Raw genomic sequence first — 27,570 nt, 5'->3', positions numbered from 1 at the left:
TGTGCTCAGGAGAGTGGGATAGAGTGGAGCCCAGGTGGACAATCCCAGGGCTTAGGGAAGGGGACCTGCCTCGGGCCAGCAGAGGATCAGGACGAGAAACAGAGCTGGTTTTCTCCTTGGGAAAGAAGAAAAGAAAAGAAAATGGCTGTAACCTGACAGTGCACATTTTCCATTGGGATCTTTCTCTGAGGCATTTAAGGTAACAAAGAACAAATACACAGGCAGGCAGGGCTGCCTACCACTCCCGCTGGGGGTGTGATGATACGGATAATTACATATACAAATGCACGCACAGAGGTGTAGTGTCTAGTCTCCTGGAGCAGAATAAAGTGAGTCCCCTAGAATCTGTGACAGGATCAACCAGAAGTATGGGGGACGTGGTACTGGACGTAAGGCGCCAGGCTCCCAAGACTCAGCAGTCCCACTTTGGTTTACAGCCATCATAGAAACTCGCTGGGAATAGCTTCTTAAAAAGTCCCACCTACGAAAGTCAGATGCCACCAATCACTTGTTATCAGGGTGAACATCCCCCGCTTCCTTCCAAATAAAGTGCAGATGGTCAAAGGGTACTGGTCTGTCATCTGCCAGTTTCAGTCAGTAATGAAGGAAAAAAAAAAAAAAAACTAAATAAAAAGACTCCCTCAGTACATATATATCTCTGTATATATTCTTCTTTTGTGCTTTATAAAGCCACAAATATAGAACTTTTAAACTGATGTCTCAGACTGCAGGCGAAGAACAAACTTGTGAGATTTGGGGTCTATGAACTCTTCAGAGAGTACAATGAATGGGATTTTCTTCACATTGACTACGAGACTGAAGTCCAAACATTTAAGGACGAAAACGATTCCATCCCGTAGTCCGTTAGTCACGGCCTCGTCACTAATAAGTCTCCACTGTGTAGAGAGCCAGCGATCCTTGTCATACTGCAAGGTGGGGCCCGCGCTGAGGTATCGTTCAAGGAAGGCCTGAAAGCAAAGAGAGACTGTTAGGGAGGAAACAAACACTCCCAGGGCAGGCTGCCAGGGGCTGTCCTTCTCCCACTTAGGAAAATGATTCTCAGCTACAATGAAACCTTAGACCAGAGCTCAGCTTCTCACACTGGAGCGCCATCGACCCTCACTGGGGAAGGAAAGTTCCTTAGAGCCTTTGACAATTCACGATCAGAGGGTGAGGTGGTTCTGTCACACTGGTGAGGCAACTGGGATGGCTGCCACCAATGTTTGCTTGGAGGTCACTAGGGATGTACCACTCTTTGGAAGAACACGGGCCCCTCTGTGTGCTCTTCGACCTCTTCCCACTAAACCAGAAGAGCCTTGAGTGCAGCCCATGTGTGTGCCTGACAAGTGTACTCAGTAAACCCAAGCCAAATAAAAAGGAACATATGTGCACAGACAAAAGTGATGTTCTACCCGTTGGTCGTGTAACTTCGCACAGTCATTTCCCCAGAGATAGCACTGACTTGCTTGCAGGGCTGCCACGAGGAGGGAAGGGTCAGTTCTCAGTACTCAGGGATCTGCCTGGCACTGAGTAAGCACAGGGTGAGTGATGGTTATTTTATGTGGAATTGATTGCATGTGTGGCCAGTTCTAGGCCGGTCAGACGAATCTTCAAAGATGTCTGACTACATATTCAAGTATGCCTTTCTTCCTGCTAAACACTGATCTAAATTCCTCCTTGCCTTTCTCGCCTTCTCAAACTATCTTTGCAAACCTCTTGAATGGATTGGCCAATCTTCCCAGTCACTAGGGTGGTCACCATGTGATATCTTCCTGAACTATTACTCACTTGCCTGTTGCCTGCCCACTCTAGACTCCATGCTCACCGAGGGCAGGAACTATGTTTCCTTCTTCTTTGTTTTTAAACTTGAATTCCCAACATGTCTGGAACTGAACAGTATTTGAATGAAATTAAATACATCCGTTGACTTAGTTGTGAGAAGGAATGTGCTAGTAATACCGATCGAAAAATGTTGGCATGCATCCATCTGGTCCCAGGCTGAGGTCAAGGTACTGTGGGCTTGTCAAGCAGTACTCTTTCATAACTCTTCAACTTGGCTGTAGAGTGCAAGCAATTGCAGCCATGGTGATAGGTACATCTGAAGGTGTGCCTGTGTTCCTGTGAAATTGGATTCACAGAAACGGACGACCCTGGCTTTGACTCACGAAACTCTTAATTCAAATGTGCGTCAACAGAGTCAGCTAAGCAAATCTGTGTTATTTGGTAGAATCAGAGGCAGCTATTCACGGGGGGTGAGCTGAAGGAATGAGTCAGGTCTGTGTGTACTGCCATGGAAAGATGCAATAAACCTTAAGTGAAAAGTGGGTTTCTAAATATACATGTGTCTAGTATCACAGCATGTCTGCTTTAAATCAACCAGAGATACACAGGGCGGAGAAGACAGACACAGCTCTGAACCAGTAAGAACTGGTGCAGGGTGGAGGACAAAAGGCTCCCCGCCTCCTTTTTTTTTTTCCAAATTTTTTTCTTTTTTTAGTTAGTTTGTTCAGTATATGTATGTAGGTATATAGAGAATACATGCCTCTGCACACATGTGGAGGTTAGAGGACAACTTTTGGGAGTTGGTTTTCTCCTACCATGTAGGTTCTAGGGACTGTAGTCAGAGCATTAGGCTTGGTGGCATGTGCCTTTACCTACTAACACCCACTAAACCATCTCACTAGCTTGGAATTTCCTTCCTCCCTCCATTCCTCCCTTCTTCCCTCCCTGCCTCCCTCCCTTCTTTCCTTTCCTATTTTAGAACAGTTCTGCTTGGCAGTCCAGGTTGGCCTAGAACTCACTATGTAGCCCAGGCTGACCTCAAATTCATGATTCTTTTGCCTTAGCCTCCCAAGTGCTGCAATTACAGTCATAAGCTGCACAGTTGGCTGAAAACATCACTTTCTATATTGGACTCTGATGTTTGGATTTTTACACTACAAGTATCTATTGTTTATAATTTAGGAAAGTAGAAGTTTTTAAAACAAAACAGGAAGAAACTAGACAACTTTAAGAAGTCTTGAAGAAGAGGCCAGAGGGATATCTCAATAGTTAAGAGCACTGACTGCTTTTGCAGAGGACCCGGGTTCAGTCTCCCAGCACCCACACGATGGCTAACAAGTGTAAATCCAGTTCCAGGAGAGCCAACACCCTCTTCTGGCCTCTGTGGGCATTGCATGACATGAGTCCACTTACATACATGCAGGCAAAACGCTCGCACACAAGAAATGAAAACAAAATTTCAAAAATATAATTTCAAAAAGAAGTCTTAAAGAAAGAAAACCAGCTGTTCTTCTCCCAGTCGAAGCCCTCACTCTGCACACAGGCAAACTGTCTGCATTTGCAACAGTGTTCGCACTCGCTGTGTTGTGTTTGGAGTTTTATAGCTAAATACTTGAATGAAGATTTTTATTCCACATTCCAACAGGCAATATATCATGACATATAAGATACGGCTTTATTTTGAAATGATTTCCAGTTTGGAGTTATATAGGATATTTTGGGGAGGGGGATTCAAGTTGTACATATAGCTACCCTTAGGTATTCATTGAAGAGCTGATTCCAGGACCCCCTTCAGATATTAAGCTCTGAGTACACTAAAGTCCCTCATACAAAGTGACACACTATTTGCATATAACCTACAGACAGCCATATACTTTAGAATCCATCATCTCTAGATTATGTATAATATCTAGTACAATGTAAATGCTAAGTAGGTATTTGTTACACTGTATAGTTTAGGGAATAGTGATTTAAAAAAAAAAAAAGCCTTGCACATACTCAGTACTGAGGTGTGTTTTTCCCTGAATCATTTCCATCTGTGGTTGGAAGAATCTATAGATGTGGAATCCATGCATGTAGGGAGCTGACCCATGTATCTGACTGTACTGAACATTTTTCCCAGATGACAGACCATGGAGTCGAGGAACATGGAAAATCTTACTGTTTCTCACTGAATATTCCTACCATCATGAATATTTCTGTGTCACTTTTCTATTTGTTTGTTTATTTATTTATTCAATCATTCATTCATTCATTCAGACAGGGTCTCCCTATAGCCCCAGCTGGTCTAGAACTCACTATGTAGACCAGGCTGGCCTTGCGCTCATAGAGATTCACCTGCCTCTGCCTCCTTAATACTGAGATTAAAAGCATGCACCACCACTCCCAACCTGTCTGCATCAATTTTCTAAGGTGGTAATATTGACCACCTGCAGGATTAGAGTGGAGTAAGGCAAGTAAGATGTTCCTTATGACAAAGAGCTATCAAATGTTATGTGTGCAGTTATGTGTGCATTAATGCCAAGCTCGTTCACACTTCCATATGATCTACATGCTATACTGCCTTATATAGCATCATTCTTACACAGCAAGCATACCAAGCAGACATCTCTATTACCCCTGTTTTACAAAGTTAGAGATACTTGGGCACAGCTACAAACCAATTCAGTGGTGGGCTAAGGATTTGAACCCTCTGCTACACCCTCTCTTTTGCCTCCTTGGCCACACTGTTCTGTTAGATAACATAGATAGTTCTTGCAATATCCCTAAAAGTGTGTTAATACTATAATCCGAAGACTGATCAGTAAAGCTACTTCTACAACATCCAAAGTTATGGCATCATCTCTACTAAACAATAGCTATTTAGTTAGACCTCATCATATGAGAGGATTCTTTTAAGTATCTCATGAATTAACATTTTTAGGTTCCCGAATGACCAAATTCAGGAGATATTAGATTATCCCCAATTTATAGGTTAGGAAACAGGCACAGCACTAGAAGCTATTTTCCTAAGGTGGCACAGCTAGATGGTGGAGAAGCCAGGCTACAATGAACCTGTTCAGCCCTGGTATGCACACAGTACCCAAGCCACCACTGTACTGGCTCCAGGTGAAAGTCTTTCCACTGTTATTATAGAATCCAGAGGCCTTCCAAAGGTACATAAAAAACTGTACTGGAGCTAAAGAGATGGCTCAGAGGGTAAAGTGCTTGCTGTGCTGGTATGATGATCTGTGTTCAGATGCTTAGCACCATGCAAAAAGCCAAGTGTGGTGCTCACCTGTAACCCCAGTGCTGGGGAGGCAGACATAAGAGGATCCCTAGGGCTCCCTGGCTAGCTGGTCTAGCAAGATCAGGGAGGCCAAGACTCAGTGAGAGACTCTGTCTCTAAAAAATGAGATGGAGGCTGGGCATAGTGGCACATGCCTTTAATCCCAGCACTTGGGAGGCAGAGGCAGGTGGATCCCTGTGAGATCAAGGCCAGCCTGGTCTATGTAGTGAGTTCCAGGCCAACTGGGGCTACAGGGAGACCTTGTCTCAAAATAAAACAAAATCAAGAGAAAAAAGAGTAGGTGGCGAGCAATACAGGAAGACACAGGATTGCCACTTCTGGCTTTCATATGTGCAAGTGTGGGTACATGCATCTGCACACACACACACACACACACACACACTGTGCTAAGGTGATATTAAAAAGTCACTAATTCTTATCATTTGGTGTTTGGAGATGTCTTGGTTTTATCATTCCCATCACAGGCTGAGCATCTCTCATCCAAAAATTCACACTTAAGTACTCCAAAGCCCCAAATCTTTGAACATTAACAAGAGGTCACAAGTCTGATGTTCAGTGTACACAAACTGTTTCATGCATAAAATTAATTAAAATGTTTCATAAAATTACCTCAAGGCAATGGAAGAATGAAATCTATGTGAATTTTGTAACATGGACTTGGGTCTTATCCCCAAGGTATCTCTTTATGTATATACAAATACTTGAAAAAATTTCAAACTCTGGGCTGGGGAGATGGCGCAGCTGGTAAAATGTTTGTCATATAAGCATAAGGACCTGAGTTTGCTCCCCATAATCCATGTATAAAAAGCCAGGTACAATGGTGTGCACTTATAACCCCAGTGATAAGGAGGCAGAGATGGGTAGATCTTTGGGGTTCACTGGCTAGCCAATCAACATAGCCTACCTGGCGAGCCCCAGGCTAGTGAGAGACTCTATGTTAAAACACCAAGATGGATGGCTCTTGAGGAATAACACCTGAGGTTGTTCTCTGGCCTCCACATGTATATACACATGTGCACCTGCATATGCACATATACCCACAAACATACATACACACACACACACACACACACACGAGTTCAAAAACCCAAAGTCTGAACTCTTCCTTATCCTAAGCATTACAGATAAAGGGTATTCAATCAACAATACCCTGAAATGTGACTGGTTAGCTCAGTGACCAACTGGCCCATCAACATGGGCAGCAGGCAGGCAGCGCACCTTGGGGGTCATGCTGTTGGTGATGCAGAAGGCCAGGTGCTGCAGGATGCTCTCCATGCTGTGGTAGTGCTGCTGCCGAGTGGTACGCAGGTACTTCTGGAGGGCCCTGGCCATGGAAGGGAAGATGGCCTGGGCTGCCTCCCTGGGGTCCATCACCTCCCCAGGGGCTTTCTGCTGCTCCTCGGCCTGGAGACGCTGGATGTGGATGAAGGCCTCTTCCACTGCCACCACCAGTCTAGAGGGAGATGTGACACAGTCATCACAGCAGTGCTCACTGCAGGGCTGGGGGACAGTCCAACAAGACCTGGAAAGCCATCTGCCCACCCTGCATCTAAAACTACCACCAACTCCCCCAAGGCTCGGCCACACTACCCTTCCCTAACTGTCCTCCAGGGGATGGGAGGAGAGTGGGAGAAAGAAAAGCAGCAGTAAAAGTCAGATGAGGGTGGAGGTCCTGGAGTTGAGCGACAAACTCTTAGTTCTGGCAGTAATGAGCTCAGAAAATTGACTTCAGTCCATATTTGAATTTCTTTAATGAAAAGCCTTCTAAAGTCATTCAAACTCTATCTAAGAAGGGTTCTGCACACGAAGAGGTAGAGAGTGTGTAGAAACAGCTTATAAGAACCAGAGTTTGGGGGTTGGGGAAGTAGCACAGTTGGTAGAGCGACTGCCTAGTATACACAAAGACTTGGGTTCAATCCCTAGCACCACATAAACTGGGTGTGGTGGTACACACCTGTGATTCCACCTCTCAGGACATAGAGGCAGCAGGGTAAGAAATTTAATGTTATCTTCAGCTCTATAGAGAGTTCAAGGACAGCCTGGGCTACAAAAAAGAAAAAGAACAGGAACCAGAGCCTTGTCCCACCTGATCCAGCCAATTACCCACAAGCCACCTCTGTCCCTTTCAGATGACATGGAAAACCAGTGCAGGCCAGTATCACAAGCCCCTGGATATTGGGCAGAGGTACAAATCCCAAACCTGCAATGAGCTTAGTGAGTGATCCAAAGCCTGTGATGGGTGTTACAGGTAAGTCTGGTGCTGCTTATACACACCAAGTCTGAGAAACACTGGAGCAAAGTGTGCTGCTATAAGCACTCACGCAGGCCATGTTTGTAAACAGAAGATTCAGAAGTGGAGAACAAAACCTTCAGTAAGAGGGTACAGGTGTGTGAGGGTACATACCGAGCTCTTCGCTTCTTCACCCGCCGTTCGTGTTCAGCTTCTTCATAATACAACTCATTGTGGCTGGAGTCCCTGCGCCGAGCGGCTGCAGCAATCATGGCTCGGGACTGACCAGTAGCATTGTTACTGGGGCCTTTGAGGAAAGGATAATTGGGGAAGAACAGCTTTAATAGCAAAGGCTTGGAAATGAGCAGGAAAACAGTACCAGGGTCTGTCGCTGTCCACCCACCCCCTGTGAAGCACACGCAGTCCTAACTGTAACTTCCCTTGGGCACAGCGCTTGGCCAACACACAGCAACCAAGAAATCTAACCCCAGCCTGATGGGGGTGTGGAAAAAGAACTCCAAAGGGGGTGAAGAATTTGCTCCACTGAAAACACTGGCCAAGAACAACACCCACTGGAGCGTGCAAAGATGTCACTTACCATCGGCTACACAAAGTTTCAGTTTGGCCACAAGGGCAGCTGGGACATCACATGCAGCAAACAATGAGAGAAAATGAGCAGGGTGGGAGAAGAAGGACAGACAGAGAAAAAAAGAGAGAGTCAAGGGGCACGTACAGCGGTCACACACAGGAAAACACGGCAGCTACCGTTATCACCCAACGCCAGTGCTGGGGACACTGCCCATCTGTGAAAAGACTTAGAATTCTGCTGTCATCCCTGACTGCTGACCCCATTAGTTTGTCAGAAAGGCATGGCAGGCTCTCAGGCTTTCTTCTGGGTAACTTGCTTGAATGGTGACTCATGGGAAGCTGCTGAGTTTTCATATCACAGATGTATTTTACCAGTCCTTCAGGATTCACAGGGAACCACACATTTTACATAGACAAAAAAATCTAGGAGGATACTGTCACTAAAAAATGATACCCAGCATAAAGCAGTTGATTTGGTGACAACATGATCCTCTTCTGGAGTCTGTAAAGCCCTTGTCCTGTTCTAGGTACCCAGCAAGGAATGACACAGGGTCCTGTTTCTCACACTTAAACACCTGATACTCTGAAGGAAACCCAGCTGGGACTGCTCCAGTCTGTTTCCAGCTTCTCCGGCTCCTAGCCAGGACTGAGAAGTGTCTGTGCAGAGCTCCCGAGACACCTGAACTGACATTTCTAGACTCCATGCCCTTGGGGAACTTTCTCAGTCTTTGAATAACTTGTCCAAATTTTGAAAAGCAACTCCTTCCTATTAGCTTTCAGTAAAAGGTGTTCCCAGGAGAGGCAGGAAATACATCACTATCATCTCCAATCACAAAATCCCCAAATGAACAAATTTCCCATATATGCTGACTGTACACATATTGCCCTGGAAAACACATTTGCCTCCATTCAATAAAAAGAAATTGTTCTGAAATGAGAAAGGACCATAAAAAGCAGAGTAGGAGTAGAACCAAATGTACCGTTAAGTTTAAGCCCATAACTATGCCCTCCACCCCAGACACTTTAGAGCACATACCATCTACATTGTAGACTTTCAGGCCGGCCATGTGCTTGGCTGCTCGGAACTTGGAGGCGGTTAGGAGGTTTGGGTTATAAATGGTGAAATCCTTGTAGTAATTTTCCAGAACTACCAATGCTGCTCGCTGGATGCTGTGAACAAGGGCACAATTATTGCAAAGTTTTCATGGAATAAGCAGGTCTAAAGTGAAAAAAAACCCCTTTCAAATAATAAAAAGTCAATAACCTTCTGCAGAAGCCTGCGGGCTTCTCCACCCCTCATGAGTCCCACTGTTAATGGCATCCTTGCCTCCCAAGGCTCTGTCATTCACCATATCCCATCTAACCAATATTTGGAAGAGGAAAAATTTATTTATACTTGTAACTGAGATTTCAACTTAGTATGTAGAGAACTTTATCTGTTTCACCTCAGTTTACAAAGAAGGGAAACTGAGGATTTCCCAAAGGAAAAAGGATTTGACAGTGGTCACAGGGCTCACAAGTGAAAGGACAACGTGCAGATTCATTCTCTGAGGCCCTTGCTCAGTTGGCCTCACACACATGCTGCACTGCCCCATCAGAGGAACTGGTCTGGTCTTCTAGATCACAGTCATGGCCTCCCTGAAACCAGGCATCAGCTGTGAATATCTGGGGATTAAGGGCCTGGAGATTCCCTGCCTTTTGACTGTTGTCTCTGGCACTCAACAGATCTGGGAGCTCAGGAGAACAGAGTGGGGAGCAGGTGACATCTACAAGCAGGACTGGGTGTGGGGATGTGTATGCTGGGAGCCTAACGGAAATCGGATACAAAATCCCCAGTTTCAAGACCGATCCACAATAGCAAGGGAAGGGCTTTCACTTAACTCCATTTCATCTGACACTCCCAATTAAGATCTGAAAACTAAGACTGAGAAACCTACATGCTGTACAATGACATGATGTGAGCCACAGGCAGACCGGCACTCTGGTGCAGTTTGACAAGCTCTACCCCACCTCTTCATTCCATGCTATGTGGCCTCAGAAGCAGCATGTGTCCTGACACCTGCAGCTCTATGTTGTTCACCAACCCCAGGGTACTAGACACCACAGCTATGTTTTATCTTGCCCTTTAGAGTCTCCTTCCTAGCACTCTGCTAAGATGATGGGCTTATAAGGATTATTTATAACAGCCAGGATTGCTAGGACAGGGCTGCCTTGGATTCCTGGATCACCATGTGGCATCACAGGTCTCTCAGAGTGGCTCGGAGTCTTCCTTTCACACTAACCATGCAGCCACTTAACTAACCAGCTAAAGATTTTTTTCTGTTATACTACTCCTCCCCTACCTCCCCTCCCCCGGTGCCTTTCTCACAAGCTTCCTTTGGAATTCTGCTTTAAGAACTGAACGGAGGCCTGGTGTTGAAGCTCAGTACTTTCCTAGCACTATATGAAACTGCTGCATGCCTGTAATCAGGGAGAGGAAAGGAGATTAGAAGTTCAAGGTTATCCTTGGCTATATAGCAAGTTAGAGGCCAACCTGGTTTACATGAGACCTTGTCTCAAACAAACAAAAAACAAAACAAGAAAAAGAAAATCAAACAGAACTGCACAGAGTCTACAAATGATGGAGAAGCCAGTCAGCTAACCTCCCTGACAATGGAGACATAGCAATGTTTTCTCAGTTCCATCCCCAGCAGTGAATGGCATTCAGTTGTGTTTAATGTTATTGTAGACATGTGAGATGAGGGGACCATTGTTGGGGAACTCTGATGAGATCAAGCTTGCCTAATGGAAAGCAGAGATTTTTAAATTTTTTAAAAAAATATTTTATTATTTTAATTTTATGTGTATGAGTGTGTTGCCTGCATGCATGTGAGTTGCACCGTCGTGCGAGGAAATCAGGGATCTCTAAGAGTCAATTTCCATTTTGGAAGTCCTTGTCATTCCCTCCCTTGGCTACTCACCCCCCATTCTTATATTTAAGTATCTGCATCTGGCAAGCTCTGCAAAGTCAAGGGTCACCGGAAAGCGCTTCCACTCAGCCAGGTACGTGGAGCATCAGGGATGAAACATGGAGGCTGTTCTTACTCTGGGATACATGGAGACCAACCAAGCAGGGTTTCAACACTGCATAGGACAGTGTAGAATGCAAGAGAGCAGCTTGCAGGGAGGCGGCCCTTAAGCTGAAGTTTGTGTCATTACAGATCTTTGTGCTTGCTCTGAGCTCTAGAGGATCTCCAGCTCTGCGTGGTCCCAATCTCTTCAGAGAAGGACAAGTGCTCCTTGACCCCACTGCATCCAGAGGTGCATCACAGCCTGTGACAGACATATGCCTTCGTGAACACCTATGCTACTTATGGCTCTGCCCACATGCTGATTTTCCAGAATTTCTGGGCCTCAGATGAGACAAAGAGCCCTTAAGCATAAAAATGAGCCATAGCTATCTGGACCACGGGTTCACATTAGTCCACCCCATGCTTCTTTACTGACATAGAAATTTCTCTAGGTGCTTGGGTTGTAACAGAAAATTATTTCCTTGATCAAAAGTTAAGAATTTAGGAGACTGGAGCGATGGCTTAGGGTTAAAGAGTGTTACTGTTCTTGCAGAAGATCTGGGTTCAGTTCCCAACACCCTATCACACAGTTCATAACCTCCTGTAACTTCAGTTTCAGGGTATCTGATGCATTCTTATGGCTTCCATGGGCTCCTGCATGCACATGGTACACATAAACTCACACAAATGGGCATATACATACCCATACAATTTTTTGGGGGGGTCTTTTTGAGACAGGGTCTCCCTGTAGCTTCAACTGGCCTGGAAGTTTCTATGTAGACCAGGTTGGCCTTGAACTCATAGAGATCTGCCTGCCTCTGCCTCCTGAGTGCTGGGATCAAAGGTGTGTGCCATCATACCCAGCAATACAAAATCATGAAAAAAAGTTAAGAACAGAAAGGCAATTTTCAGAAATTGTTCTCAGGCTCATCTTCAAAACAAAATCCTCTTGTGGTGGCTACTGGGTTTTGCTTTTCAGTCAGGCCACAAGGAGAAGCTCAGAAAATCCCACAGACTCAATAGAATCCGGAAACCATAAGGAAACCATTCCATTGCTCAGTGCCTTCACTCCACAGCTGTCCTGTGCCATCATTAGAAGTGGCTTCTCTCCTTGTCTACCTCCAACAGGCTCCCTACCTTGCCACCTTCCAGTATGGGCCCAGGGCAGCCAACCTCAGAGTAAAACCCTACATATTCCCTAAGAAGTGTCCAGGGATGGGGCTGGCGCAGTAGGTCAAAAAGAATTGATATTTCAAGCAGGGCTTCAGTCTCCCCAAGGCCAGAGAAACTCAGAACCTTAGAAGCACACACAAGAAGTACAGGCCTCCTGCTCTCCCTCCAGCCCTGTCATCTCACAGAGACACCAGGGTGACTCAGAGCCAGGCAAGGCCCTGGCGGGCTGCCCAGGCTGACAAGCTAACACTGGAGCTGAAGTACTCTCACGCCAAGTTTATAAATGCCTCTAAAGAGCTGCACATACTTTTGCCTACAGAGAACCGTTTGTCTGGGACTCAACCGATGTAACAATACTGGTGAATGAGAATTTCCACAGAACTAAAACAATATCTAACCAACATGACCATGTTTAAAAAATGGTTGTGATCATTTCGGTTAAAATCTAATTTATCACGCTTCATCTTTTTACAGGGAGTAAACCATGTAATACACAAACCACAGAGGACCAGAGCAGGCCCTGCTTCTTTCAGGAAGCCTTTCACACTCACCAGAACCTATGGCCTGTCCCTAAACTGAGAGCATCCCCAGCACCACATAGAGCTGTGGCATCTGTGCTGATTAGTTTTGTCACTTGATACAAAGTAGAGAGATCTGGGAAGAGGGAACCTCAATTGAGGAATTTCCTCCATTGGATTGGCCAGTGGTCATGCCATGAGGCATTTTCTTAATTGCTCATCAATGTAGGAGAGCCCAGACCACTGTGGGTGGTGCCATCCCTAGGCATGCGGTCCTGAGTGTATCAGAAAGCCAGCTAAGTAAGCCAGGGGAGCAAGCCAGTAAGCAGCCTTCCTCCATGGTTTCTGCTTCAGTTCCTGCTTCCAAGTTCCTGCCTTGGCTTCCCTTGATGATGGGCTGTAAACTGTAACCCAAATAAACCATTTCCTCCCCAAGTTGGTTTTGGTTAGTGATCATAGCAGCAGAAAGTAGACTAGGAACAGCATCTGCTAGAAATTCAGCATGTGGGCCTTTCCTCTTATACAACTACTTTCAGAAGTCTTTTACACACAAAGGACATGCCTCTTGATTTCTCCACATATGACACTTGCTGGTTCAACTTGTCCACTCATGAAACCCTGGGATTCCCGTAGGTCTAGGATTGACCCCGAGAATATATTTCACAAAACCATGGAATTTCAGAGGCAAAAAGGGCCTCAGAGATGAACAAAAGCAAACGATTCAACCAATTCCAATCTCTAGACCAGATCACCTCTAGGGAAGGAGAGGGGAAAATCAAATTGGTGAGGAGCTGGGTACCATGCTGTATACACTGTATTTAGAGAGAAAAGATGGTGACCTGGCTCAACCATCCAAGCAGGAGCCCTGCACTGCAGTCAGGTGGCGTCTGCGGTACAGGCTGTGGATGCAGTCAAACCTGAACTTTAGGAGGGAAAGGGCAGCAATATATCAGCACAGATGACCAAGGGAACCACAGTCACACTTTAAAGCTCAGTGCTGACCAGGTTGTCTTGCTGGCCTGTTTTTTCTGTAGCACAAAGAAGTGCAACATGACAGGTGTTGGTTGTTTGAGGAATCAACACCCATGGTTATAAGATGCTGTGACCACAGGGCAGAGTAGCTCGCCCTTGAGCCACATTTTTAAACAGACCTGGAAAGACACAAACACCTGGCAATACAGTTCACATTTTAGATCATAAAAATCTGAAAGATAAATTGATTCTAAAGAAAACAGGGACATGGACTGGGAGGACACAACTACCAGCCAACATGACTCTTGGATCTTTTGTTTATTTTTAAAGATATATTTAACTCTCTGTCTCCCTATCACTCTCTGACTCTGTCTGTGTGTCTCACGTGTGTGTGTGTGTGTGTGTGTGTGTGTGTGTGGTGTGGGGTGTGTGTGTGTGTGTGTGTGTACATGTCCTAGTGTGTGGAGGTCAGAGGACAACTTTCAGGAGTCAGTTCTCCCCTTCTACTTTTTGGTAGGTCTCTCTTGTTTTTACCATGCTGAGTACTCTAGGCTAGCTGCCCATGAGCTCCCTCATCATTCCCCTGTCTCTGCCCCCCATCTTGCTGTAGGAGGGCTGGGATTACAGATGTGCCCTACCACATCTGGCTTCTTTAAATTGTGGATCAGGGGAATCAAACTCGGGTTGTCAGGCTTGTGTGGTAAGCAACTTACCCCCCTGAGCCACCTCACTGGCTTCCTCATTTTTTGTCTTATTCAGGCCTTCAAACCTCAGATTTTATGGGTAGGATGGAACTAATAACCAGAACACCTGTCTATTCTATGGTTAGTGGACTCTAGGATACCCCGGCTACCGTGGTGTGTTACTGAAAGGCTAATGAAGTGAAGCGGGTAGGTTGGTAAGAGTCAGACACTCTAGCTAGAGACTGTGAAGTCCAGATTTATCAGGTGCTGGCAAAGGCTGGCCTCAGCTTGTATGAGCTGTCTTAGAAGTTTTACTGTTAAATGAGTTTTTCTGTAGGAAACAGTATATTTTAAAATGAAATGGAGATCTTTTTTAAAGGTTAAAACCTCATTCAATTTTATGTCTTATAGGGTTTATACTGAGTTCAATATTGTATAACTGTATTAATTCAACTGTGAACCTAAAAATTTGCAGCCACTTTTGAAAGAGATGTATCTTTGCTCTGGAAACTGTTATTGGATATGTTAAAGCTGTAATGAATGCTTCTTCTAATCATGTGGTTATTAAATAAATAATTTTAAAAAAAGAAGCTTCACTGTTCATGGGCACAATTGTGAATTCTAACTTTCTAAGAGTTCATTTTAATTGACAGTTAAGCTAGGAAAGGAAGATACTGAAGATTTGGGAGTTTACCCTTTACCTTGCTACTTTGACGTCTCTGCTTAGTTTAGACTTGTTAAGATTAAGTAAGATAATATATTTTAAAGCAATTGGTCCAATGTATGTGCCACATAAATGGTACCACCATTGGCTTCTATGTCCACGTGTGCTGGGAAGGCCAATTTATCCCCTGTATGCACCTTCACCAACCTCCCCACGGTGAGGTATTGCCATTAGAAGTGAGCCAAGGTGGGTCCCTCCAAATAGATTTCTTCAGGGATAGGAACCACAAAGTTACGAAACCCTGCCAACTCCCAGATTCCTAAAAATCCAATCTACCTACAGAGAGGTGGTTCACAGGTAGAGAAAGGCCTGGCCTTACAGGCAGGTCTGGGTTTCAGAGCTGATCTTGCTCTTCTGTTACCTTCTAGAATTCATTTCCCTTTGGCCTGTGATGGAGATGTAATACCAACTACTGAATGTAGTTGTTAAGAACAAATGAAATCATGCCAGAGAATGTATTTATAAACTATAAAACATTATATAAAATATTACTGCATTATTAATAACGAGCAGAAACATTTTACAATAGGAAATGGGGGTGGTCAGCTAAAATATTCATGCAGTCCCCAGGCATAAACGCATGGCCTAACTTTCCATTTATATTGAATGGTTTGTTATGGCTTGAATCTTAAATGTTCCCAAAGGTCATCCATTAAAGGCATGGTTGCCAATGGGAGGTAGCTGGGAGGTAGTAAAACTCTTAGGAGGTGGAGCCTCATGGAAGAAAGTTATGTTACTATGGATGTGCTCTTGAAAGGGACATTGGCCATCAGCCCTGTCCCTCTTTGCTTCTTCGCTGCCATGGGTTGAGCAGCTCTGATCTGTTACATGCTCTGCCTTGCCCCAAGTCCAAAGTGACCATAGGCGAAAATGGAAAGTATAAGCCAAAATAAAGCTTTCCTCCTTAAAAATCATCTGTCTCAGGGACTTTGTCTCAGCAGTGGAATGCTGATGGTCATCGTCCCATGCTCTAAAGATGGAAGAGCTCTCTTGTGTCCTCCCAGAGATTCAAGAATCAAATCAGAATTCATCTACTCCAATCTCCCAATCCAGGTAACAATTCCCTTGATGATACCCCAGACAGTTCTCAGCCTCCTAAAAGAAAGATCATTCTCCTGTGGTTCTGAAATTGTCTCTAATTTCTACTTCTGGCTCATCTACTGCTTTCTTTGCAGCTGTGCCCCTCTTCCTTGTGAAAGTCTATCACACATGGGAAGGAAGCACTTGGGACCACAGCCATCTCCTTAACCCCCTTATGTTGAAGCCAGAGGGACCAAGGTCTAGATGCAGCCGCACATCCCCATACATGACACCTCCTATTTCCTAGACATTCTCTTTCCTCTGACTTGACTGTGCTACCTGCAATCAAACTAGTACACATGATAACAACATTCAGAACTCATCCAAGCTGAAACCCACCCTCAGCTCCTCACAAGACAAACGGGAGAGGGCAGGGACAAATAAAGTCTTAAAGTTTCAGCCTTTTCAAATATTAATTAGATCCATTTAGCTCTGTCAACAGAGCAGCTTTCTCCTTGACTGGAAAAAGCGGACGTCTTTCTCGCGCGCTAATGCCCTGCACCAATGCTAGGCCACTGCTCTCATTACCTAGGCACGTGCTGACAAAAGTAGCATTGAACAGTCTTCTGATCACATAGTAAAATCTGGCAAGACTTCCATTTAGGGCACATACTCATTATCCTGAGTCAGCTATGCTGACATTCAAAAAAAAAAAAGGCCGAATAACCAGTTGCCTGGCTCCATCACAGTAATTATGAACCTGAACACCTGTGATGTCCCAGACACTGAGATAAAGATGTCAGAATTGCAAAAGGCCTTTCACTCCAATTGGTGGTGACAACCACCCACACATTGAGCAGACTGAAAAGACTCAGAGATAGAGCTAGAACATGCACACAGGGAGAAGAAGGAGAGAGATGCTAGCCGAGGTCCACACAACAGGCAAAGCCAAATTTCTGAGCTAAGTCTTAAAATGTCCCATCACGTGGACACCAGGTTAAGGAAATTCCAGAGAGAGAAGGCAGAAGAATAGAGACAGATGTTAAACCCTGTTCCCAGTCATCTGTGATGGGAGTGCTAGGGTCAGTGCTCAGTCACTGGAGGGCTGAGAAACCTAATACAGGGAAATATATCTTCTGAAATTTGTGTCAATCTGGAACCAGTATGTGACTTGATTTTGAAACAGGGTCTCTATAGATGTTACTGTCGTTAAAAGGAGGGGCATGCTGGTGTCCTTGTAAGAAGAAGAGACACAGGAACAATGGAGGCAGGAATGAAAGATGCAGCTGCAGGCCAGTAGGGCCAGGACTGCCATTAGGCACGTGGAAGCAGGAGGAGGTGAGGGATTCTCCCTAGAGTTTTGAGAGGGTGTGAGGCCCCTGCCCATGCAGAAGGAGATTTCAGATTTCCAAGAAACTGAGAAGGAAGGCCGATTTGAGACGCCCTGTTTGTGGTGCTTTCTTAAAGCAGTCCAAGTCAGAATGTACTTAGGGAAGAAGGGAAACACAGGGCAAGGTGGAGGTGGGAGGGGCTGCCCTCACTGTAACAGAAGCTCTGCGTAAGTGCAAAGGGGAGAGGATGAGGAGAGTCACAGTAGGGCAGAGAGAGGAGAGGGACATTACAGACACCGATAGGAAATGCCACCTTAGATACCCAGTCATCCTGTCTCTTGTGTTTTAAGGTAGGTCTGCTCTGGTGGTTACATTTTCAAGCTCAAACTCAGGTCTCAGAAAATGCAAAAATGCAGAACCTCATGTTAAAGTTGATTCTGCTTTTTTGGGGAAAACTCCAAGCCAGGGTGAGAGACGGTTAATATTGATGTGCAACTCGACAGGCTCAAAAATCGCCTTGGAGACAAGCCTCTGTCAGAATAAAAAGGAGAAAGGGAGCTGAACAGCAACATTCTCCTCTCTCTGCTTACTGACTGTGGATGCAGTGTGAACAGCTTCCTCAAGCTCCTGCCACGGTGGCTTCTCTGCCTTGATGGGCTGTGTCCTGGCACCATGGGCCAAAATAAAGCCTTCCTTTTTAGAGTTGCTTTTCTCCCCAGCAACATCTAGAGAGCTGAATCGTCCTGCATACATGGACTTCACTGCCCCAGACCTGGAGTTGGGGCCACTCACAGCAATATTTGTGTGAGTCCCAAAGAAACAAATATAATTAGCCTGAGAGCTTCTGCCTCAGCGGAGAGCCAGGCCCACAGTGTTTACATCTCTGGACCCTCTGCCTTTTAATTAGGGTGTTTGTCTTGCAGTTCTATTTGGGAAGCTAGCTCGATCGAGTCCCACAGATAACAGGCAACAATCACCTTGGAAGTCCAAGGGACAAGGAGCGGCAAAAACTATAACTGGCTCGTGTTTATGGACCCAGGAGACAGGTTAGGTTTTCTGGGACTTTGTCAGGACAACACTACCCATTCTGAGAAGGAAAGCAGATCATGGGCTCTGGCTGGCGGGCAAGGCTGCAGAGGTGTCTGTCTATCACTACATGGATTCACAGGGGATTCAAGCCTGCTAGGTTGGTGAAGCTTTAGCAAACAAGTTCTTTGAATCAGCGTTCACAAGCTGGAAAGTGCTGCTGGCCTCCACATTGAATATCAGACTATGGACAAGCCTCACAGCCTGTCTTCAATGAAAGAAGAACAGGCATATGATATGGGAAGCCTGATCTATCTGATTCCAGAGCTCCAAGGGAGCAGAACCAACAAGACTGAGTCATCATGGTCTGGCCTTCAAAGTACAGGCTGGGGGACATCCTGAGCACTTCCACATACTTTCATGACCTCCATTTTAAGTTTATAATGATAAGATGAGTCCTGGAAAACATAGTCTTCAACACTGCAAGTGAAGTCACACCCAGAGTGTGCCCACACTGGGTGGACTCTGTGAGAATGAGACCTGCTTCTGGTCTCAGAAAACAACACAAAGTCGCCATGGGTGTATACCCCTCCTGGCCATGATGGTCCTGTGGAGGGGCCTGAGTGTGGTGACAGACAGACAGCCTCTTTCTGAGCAGCTGATGTCACAGTCAGAGCCCTCTGGCTATATTCTCCAACACAAGGATACTGGAGTCCTCTCCTACCAGTACCTAGGAGACCTGTTCCTGCAGGTAAAAGCCATGGCCTTGCCATTATCTACCTGGAGAGTTGCAGCTCTGCTTCTAGGTTGTAGCACAGATCCCTTCCCATTCCCCACACCACCACACTGCTATCTCTCTGTATGGTCCAGTCTTAGGCCAGTGGGGAACTGGCTTTTCTTGGTTTTGTAGATACCTATGATGAATCACACTAAGATAAACACCAGAGATCCGAGGATCAAAGACAAGCGCCTACTTAGGGTGCTCGAAAACCTCTAGTTAGGGACTAAGAATGCTGCCAGACCCACCTGGGAGGCTCAGCTTGTCTTCCCTTCCCTGCTTGACCTTCCTCAACATCAGCACTTTGGGAAGACTACAGGAGCACAAATGACAAGTCTGGAGTCCAAGGGTGAACAGCAACCTGGCAAGTCAGATCTAGAACAGAGCTGAGGGTGGCTCAGCAGGACAGAGAAAGGAGACCCCAGTCACAGCATCCTTGCTTGTCAGTGCCCCACTAAGTACAGTCACATCTACATCTATTTGTAGGTGAGGTTATGGAGCATGGGACCAGGGCAAATGAGTCCTTGAGGAAAGCAGGCATAACCACTTCCCCTTAGGACAGATAGCTGTATTAGCATGGCCCTCAGGAAGGCCTGCCATAGCAACATGGGTGGGCCCTAGGAAGACCATTCATACCAGCATGGCCCTTAGAGAGACTGTCTACATCAGCATAGCCCCTAGGAAGGTCATCCACATCATCATGGTTCCCAGGAAGGAATGGCACACCAGCATGGGCCCTAGGAAGACTATCCATACCAGTATGGCGCTCAGGAAGGCCATCCATACCAGCATGATCCCCAGGAATGCGGTCTACATCAGCATGGTCTCCAGGAAGGTCATCTATACCAGCATGGGCCTCAGAAAGACTGTCTACACTAGCATGTCCTCCAGGAAGGCTGTCTGCACCAGCATGGCCCCCAACAGGCTGTTAACATCAGCATGAACTCCAGAAAGGCCATCTAGACCAGCGTGGACCCAGGAAGGCACTCTAAACTGCCACAGCCCCCCCAAAAGGAAGTCTAAACCACTAGTTGCCCTTCCACAGCCCTGTGCCCTGTGAGAGGCGAGATGAGTCCTCTGGCCTCAGCATGGGGCTGCTGGTGGTTGCCCTGCTCAGCAAGCTGTCCCAGCTGTGGTGGTTGCCAGAAAGCAGCTGTATAAACACAGTGCTTCAGTGTCCAGCAGCTTACACTCTCATTACAGCCACTTTTAACAGGCACCACAGCACCAAGCCACAAACGGGTGCTCTGTGCATGCCTTCCAGATTCTCCCACAGCATGGCCTAAGCAAAGACCTTCACACTCTACTTTTAAATTGGCATTCATTTTTATCCGTTGCTTTTCAAAGGAGTGGGCATGAAGACTGGTGAAATAGCATTACTGGAAAGTACTTACACAAGTGAAAAACACGCATTTCTAAAAATAACAGTTTATATATGAAAACCACGATAGTAATAACATGAGCCCAAACCTCCAGCAGTCATTTAAAAACACTCTACAGTGTCATAGCCAATGGCTCTGGACTGTCCTGACCAGCCACCCCAGACCACTGGTGCTAGTCCCCAACGTGGGAGGGAAGGCCCGGCCCAGTCTGACAGCAGAGTCTGATCTGCAGTGTGATTATCAACTCGGAGACTTCTCCACTTAGAATCACAGATGTGAGAGTTCCCAGGGAGACAGATGTACCCTGGCTTAATCCTGGAAGATGCTCCTTTCCTCATTTTAAGTAGAAAACCAAAGAGCAACCACAGAAAGAAGGCCTGGAGAAGCATGGATGAGCTGCCCAGAGGACACGACCAGCTCTGTTTCATCAGGGACAATCTGTGCTCACTGACACACCGCCCCCCCGCCCGATATCTGGGCTTTGAGGTAAAGAATCGCTAGTGTTCATAATATTCTGTCTTCTCTTGGGCTGTGACAGCAAAATGCACATTCTGAGTAGCCTGCACAACAGCAATTGATTTTCATAGCTCTGAAGGCTAAGATCAAGGTTCCAGTCAATTTGGTTTTAGGGGGGCTCCCCCATTCTGACTTGCAGATGGTAACCTCCACCGTGGTCTCACATGGCGTGTGTGTGTGCATGTGTGCACGTGTATGTGTGTGTGTGTGTGTGTGTGTGTGTGTGTGTGTGTGTGTGTATGTGTGGAAACACAGTAAGCTTTCTGGTGTCTCATCGTATAAGGGCACTAATCCTATTGGGCCAGATTCTTAGCCTATGACCTCAAATAAGCTCAGTTATTTCCTTAGTGGTCCACCTTCAGACACAGCCACATTGGGGCCAAGTGCTTCAACATATAAGTGGTGGTGGGGTTATTTGATGCATAAAAGTCCCTTTGCAACATAACCATCCAACAACTGTGCATAACCAAAAATTTCTACAGTTTGAAAAGCAACTCCATGATCATTTCTTATAAAGCATGAGAGGTTCTCTGATTAGCTACCAGACCTGTGAGAAAGAGGTTCATGTTCAAAGCCAACTTACAAGATACTCATAGTCTTATTGAATGAAGAATTTAAAGAAAAAACCTATCAAAACCTGCAGAGCGCTATGAGTTGTGTCAGCCTTTGTGGGCTCTTTTTCTCTTCGTGCTGGTGGCTATCGGCTATCAATATTCATTGATATTCCTGGGCCTCCTGAGAGCAGCACTTTGGCTCCACTTCTAATGTGATACTTCTATTCTAATCCTTTTAAGATACAGAAATTAAACATTAGAACTATATACAAAATAAAATCAAGCAGAATGGAAATGGAAACCCAAGGTGGTAAGTGTTGACAAGCTCTAGACCTACCTAGAAGACAAGTCTCTGGCATGCCTGTGAGGGATTGCTTAGGTTAGTCTCTGAGCATGCCTATGAGAAATTATCTACATTAGGTTAACTGAGGTGTGAAGATCCACCTTAACTGTGGGTGGCACCATGCCATGGGCTGTGGGTCCTGGCCTGAACAAGAAGGAGAAAGTAAGCTGAGCACCAGCATTCATCACTCTCTGCTTCCTGACTATGGATGCAATGTGACCAGCCACCTCAAGATCCTGCTGCCATGATTTTCCCTCCATGATGCACGGTATCCTCAAATTGTGACCCCAAATTTCCCCCTTAAGTTGCTTTTGTCAGGGTATTGTATCAAAGCAACAGGAAAAGTAAGGAATACAGCCACACTGAGCTAGGCCTCCCACTATTTTCTACCTCAAGTAGTTATCACTCTTTAAATCTAAGCCTGCTTTAAGCAAGAGAATATAGCAGAAGCAATGCTGGGCCAGCTCCAGGCCTCAGCTTTGTAGGGCTTGGGAGCTTCCACTTGGGTAGAATCCCTGAGCTCCCACTCATGTCTAGAGTCTATGTGGAGATGGAGAGCATCTCAAAATCCATAGGAAGGAAACAAAGCTCAGCCACAGCTGGCTCACTGTGTATGCGCAATTACACAGAGACCCAGGCAAGACCTCCCAGCCAAGACCAACCCATACTGCAGAATTGTAAGAAATAATAAAGTGGTGGTGAAGCTACTATGTTTGAGGCTAGTCATTACACCGCACTAGGTAAAAGACATCTTCCTTGAAGCAGGCAAAGCAGAGAATGTAGAAAGGTGTGACCAAAGGCCCAAACCCACTGAAGAACCAATGGAGCTAAGGAACCACAGAGAACAGGCCAGCCATTCCTGACATCTGCATTGCCTGTTCAGTTCTAAAGTACGAGTCAAATGAAGATGATAACATACATGACATCAGCTAGCACCCAGCCAGGTGCACAGTAAGCCCACGAATTGCACTCAAAAGCCATTCATATGTTCTTACAGAAGCAGTGTGAAGGGAACCCTCTATTGAAGGTCAGTATGGTTAAGATCATTTTGGAACTCTACAGTAAGACCCTATTGCTGAAGACACTATATACATGAGCTGTGGAAGAAACAGGGAGAAATCAAATTGGTTGCTGACTTCAAAGCCTCATCTCTACCGGCTAGCTTTCATAGTGCTGGAAGGTGCTATGCATGCCACCCGAAGAGAAACTTAATCATCAACCTTACCCAGCTGTGAATCCTGCGAGCTAAAACAATAACTGGCCTGGCAAGATGTGCCCACCAGTAATAGTGGCACAAATTTTAGGGGAATAACCAACCACTTTCTAATGGGATTTAAGGACCGCTTCACAGGATGGAGCCCATACCTGACATTGATATCAGGTCTAGGAACTTGAGTCTAGACAGGTCTCAGGTCATAGGGGTGAGCCTTTTTGCTAAAGAGATAGAGTATTAAATTGACTTCTAATGACTTATTGTTATACCCATAGATTAATGCATCTCTCAGCTCTCAGCTGAGAAGCATCCTTATGCAGCAGATGGTGATTAACACAGAAACCCACAACTGGCCAACACACAGAGAATAAGAGACTGCAGAGTGCTTATCTCTGAATAGGACACCTATATCAACCTTCTGCCTCCCAAATCTCAGGCATCATTGTGGAAGACGGGACAGAAAGATTATAAGAGCCAGAGATAGTGGATGACCACAAAGAAATACAGTTTTCCAGACAGCTGGGTAGTTAGTCATATGAACTCACAGCAATGGTGACAGCATACACAAGTCTCATGCAAGCTCAAGTGAGATAAAATCCCAGCATAGACTTGGGGAAGTGGCTAAGAAACCCCAACCCTACCAGAGGAACTACTGGCAACCTATGGCTGGTGGGGGGGGAGAGTCTCTTTTAAGGATATAACTCTTGGTAGGTTACCCAGGCTCCAGTGGATAGACCCACACTGAAGGACATTAGGGGACACAAATTAGGCTCTATAGACCTTATTATATATAATAGAGTACATTAAATTGGGTGAACGCTAGTAAGGGGGTGGAGATGGGGAAGGGATCTAAATATGATCAAAATCAATTGTACGAACTTCACAAAAATTCATTAAAAATAATAGTAAATTTTTAAAAGATCCTTCTGGAACCAGATCACTGGGGCTCACACCCTGGTTCTGACAATTACAAGCAGCATGCGGCCTTAAACAACTTACTTAACTCTCCACGCCTCAGTTTCCCCATCTCTCCGTGACGATGGCAGCATCTACCGCACAGAACTGTCCCGAAGACCGAGCTCTGTGTTCAATGGGGAGAAGGCACCTGAGACGTAGCTAGAACTGAGGAGCTGTTCACAGAGACGAGTTTTGCTTGTCTCTGTTATTCAGCATCTCTGACTCAATTACCCTAGTGCCCATGCTTCAATATTTACCTAGTTTTCCTTTGAAGATTTCAAAACAGAGAAATTATTAAGATAACTAAAAGCCATGTTAAAATCTCTGTTCCATGTTCTTCTGAGTTTCTCCTCTTATAGTCAGATCAAAAATCACATTTCTAATATGGCTACAGAAATGTTAGCAAATCACTGGGAGAATGGGGCCAAAAAATGACAACTGGCGTGTGTATGGGCTGAGACCTGCTCCACCTCCCACTCCATCCTGGGTGCTGAACTGTAAGGTGCTGTTTCTGGTGACCTTGAGCAGGTCCCTTAACCCATCCTCAACTGGAAAAGTTCTATGCCACTACACTTCCTGCTCTGACCCTTAGAGGTGGGATAAATTAAGACCAAACATGAAAACAAAACAAAACAAAAAAAACCCAAAACCTTGCAATTTCTAAGGCACTAGATAAAAGTTAGGTCATTATCTTAAATCTATTTATGGTATTTCACATCTTACAATACCCTCTTTCATTTCTGAAGGTTTTCAAATAAACCCCAAACTATTCCTGCCCACAAGCAGGGCCACAGCAAGAGCCTTTTATGAGAGCTAACGGGCAGTCCATTTTCTTAAGAACCTGAAGAGCAGGATTTTTTTTTTTTTTTTTTGACAACTCTCAAAAATAGCTCATTCCATTCAGTAAAACCACCTTTGAAAACCAGAAAAAAGAATTCCCCATTGCTCTGCACCTAAGCACCACAGGTCACTCTGCAGCAAAGGCTTTGCATAAAGAGAAAGCAGAAGGGCCTGGGGTTCTGGTTGAGTCTGATGAAGACCTACTATTCTGATGTCTGCGACTTGCTTTGTCTCTCCTGTTCCCCCACCTTCCCTCCTGCCTCCACGCATTACAAAAGGGCTTAGAAGTTAGATTTCTGGCCCAGTGATTCTTTCAGTCACTGCTGGGGTCAGACCAGATTTAGCTCAAGGATCAGCAGGTGACAGGGTCCACAGAGCGCTTAGCCCAGTTTAGCGCTCTCAGCCCCACAGTCACAAGTACTCAGCCCTGCTCAAAGGTTCTACCTCTGAGGAAAGATGCTGCTTCTTCTCCAACCACTCTTTCTAACTCAGAATTCAGACTCACCATGTGAAGGACAAAAGGGGCCTGGTAAAGGGCAGAGAGCATGAGGAGCCAAAAGGAAGAAAAGGGACCACTCAAATGCTCTCCTTCAGGTCTGCTAGACATGTGACACCTGTAGGCTTCTCTGAGGAGTTGGGGTACTAGTTTCTAATTAGAAAGTAAAGATGAGGCGGCTGTTTGCCATAGTGAGAACAGACACCCCCACACACACACACACACAAAGAGTCTGCAGGAAGCCAGGAGCCATCTAGTTCAGTTTGGCCTCTCCTACCTCTTCTGTCCCTGACCCATCCAGCTACACAGTGAGACACGCCAGGACTGTTTGGTTGGTCCCTCTCATTCCTGCCCAGGTCTCATGTGTAGATGAGATCAATGCAGCTTAGCACAAGGTGGGAGCCTAGGAAGAGACATCACCTTTCTCTGTGAGGTGAGAGATCGCTAGGAGCCAAGAAACAAAGCTGCAGCTGGCCTCACTCTCGGGCTATGGTCTGCCACTTCACAACACCAGTCCCAAATGCCATTCATCTGTACCAGGACCACAGTGGGTTTCTCAGCACACTACTGACTTTGGGAAACTCTGTCTTGAGAGAGGCTGTTTCCCAATGGGCTTTATCACTGCTACTGTCTTCAACTCCCTGCCCTCCTGTGTCCCCATCCCCTGTCTCCAGGCCTGGCATAGCGACTGCCCACCACACAGCAGTGCACAGGTCTTTCTTCAGTTGTGAGCTTATGTCTCTGGGCTTGGGCTCTGTGAGTATTCATTATGTGTCTGCCACTCCTTCTCCAGTATGAGGGGTGGGAAGTAAGCTTCCTGGTCACTATGTACCAGTGACTCCCTTGCTTTCAGAGTCTTACAGACATCTATGAAGGCCTTGAAACACCAAGTTATGCTACACAACGCATCAGACCAGACAGCAATTCCCCCCTCAGGATTAATCAGGCTGACAGCAACCTTGAACACAAAACCAACCAGTCCTCAGGCAGTATGAGTTGAGCCAGAGGTATGAAAGATGGTGCATGCCAACATGACAATGGTTTGGCAGTAGGATCTGACTCTAAATGTGCTGGGGCCATCTCTCTGGGACAGCAGCCAAAATGAGACAAAGCCAGTTGTTCTGGTAGTTACCAAAGTGTCCTCACAGCTCTTGTCTGCTTTGCCAGGTCGGCCATCACAGGTGACATGCACCAGCCTGTACTTCTTAGGATTGTGAAGTTTTGATGCCAGACATCCCAGGTAGGTCACTCACCCAGGGTCCATAGGATTGCCAACTGTGTGCCATGTTCCACATCAGGCACCAAGGATGCAAGAAGGAATAAGACACAGCCTGTGTCCTCAGGGAGCTCATGGTTTATGGAAGGAAACAGAGGGAAGAATAAGCCACTAAACAGTGAGAGATGCCATAATTGGGGCATTAATTCAGCCCTAGCCCCATGATATCTGACTTCCAAATACAGCTGGGTATGGTATTTTGTGCAAATTACATAGGTCCTCTAACCCCCAGTTTCTTGGAATAACAATATCATAAGGTTCGGTAAAGACTCAGTATATAGCCAGTGTACAGCACTACCTTTATTGATTATAAAACAAAAACCAATTCTCACTCTTTAACCACAAAATAATGCACCAATTTTACGAACAGGTGTGAATAGGGTTTAACTTTTTCTCATGTGTACATTCTCAAAACACTCAGCCTTCACACATCTGGAAATCCTACTGAGGTGTCAGTGTAAATGAGATTCACCTCTTTTTTAAAAAAAAAAAAAAATAAATATGTATTACAGGGCTAAAGAGATGGCTTATCAGTTAAGTGTACTGCTCTTGTAGGGGCCCAGAGTCCAGTTTCTAGTACACATGGTGGCTCATATCTAACTCTAGTTCCAGGGGATCCCCACACCTCTGGCCTCCGTGGGTAACTATACTCACACACCCATACATATATACATAATTAAAAATAATGAAATGTTTTTAAATTTATTATTGTTTTAGTTATATAAATGAATGTTTTGCCTGCATATATATGTGTACTGTTTGCATGAAATGCCCACATTGGATCCCCTGGAACTGGAGTTATGGATAGTTCTTGGGTGCCATGTGGGTG

General features: G+C 45.5%; 1 protein-coding gene across 1 annotated transcript in view; it reads right to left on the bottom strand.

Moving 5' to 3' along the window:
• Positions 1–684: 684 nt before the first annotated feature.
• The window catches only part of Vangl1 (VANGL planar cell polarity protein 1), a 52,975-nt gene continuing 26,089 nt past the window's right edge, over positions 685–27,570 (bottom strand). Inside the window, exons 5-8 of the mRNA XM_008834016.3 lie at positions 8,926–9,059; positions 7,476–7,608; positions 6,290–6,524; positions 685–968 (exon numbers count right to left, since the gene is read on the bottom strand). Of these exons, the coding sequence (XP_008832238.1) occupies positions 708–968; positions 6,290–6,524; positions 7,476–7,608; positions 8,926–9,059 (763 nt within the window). The 3' untranslated portion in view covers positions 685–707. The remainder of the gene's footprint in view (positions 969–6,289; positions 6,525–7,475; positions 7,609–8,925; positions 9,060–27,570) is intronic.

The sequence above is a fragment of the Nannospalax galili genome, unplaced genomic scaffold, assembly GCF_000622305.1.
Source record: "Nannospalax galili isolate Female #2095 unplaced genomic scaffold, S.galili_v1.0 scaffold475, whole genome shotgun sequence".
In the NCBI taxonomy this organism is placed as follows: domain Eukaryota; kingdom Metazoa; phylum Chordata; class Mammalia; order Rodentia; family Spalacidae; genus Nannospalax; species Nannospalax galili.
Note: the sequence above shows the minus strand (reverse complement) of the source record. Positions and strands in the feature narration are given on the sequence as shown.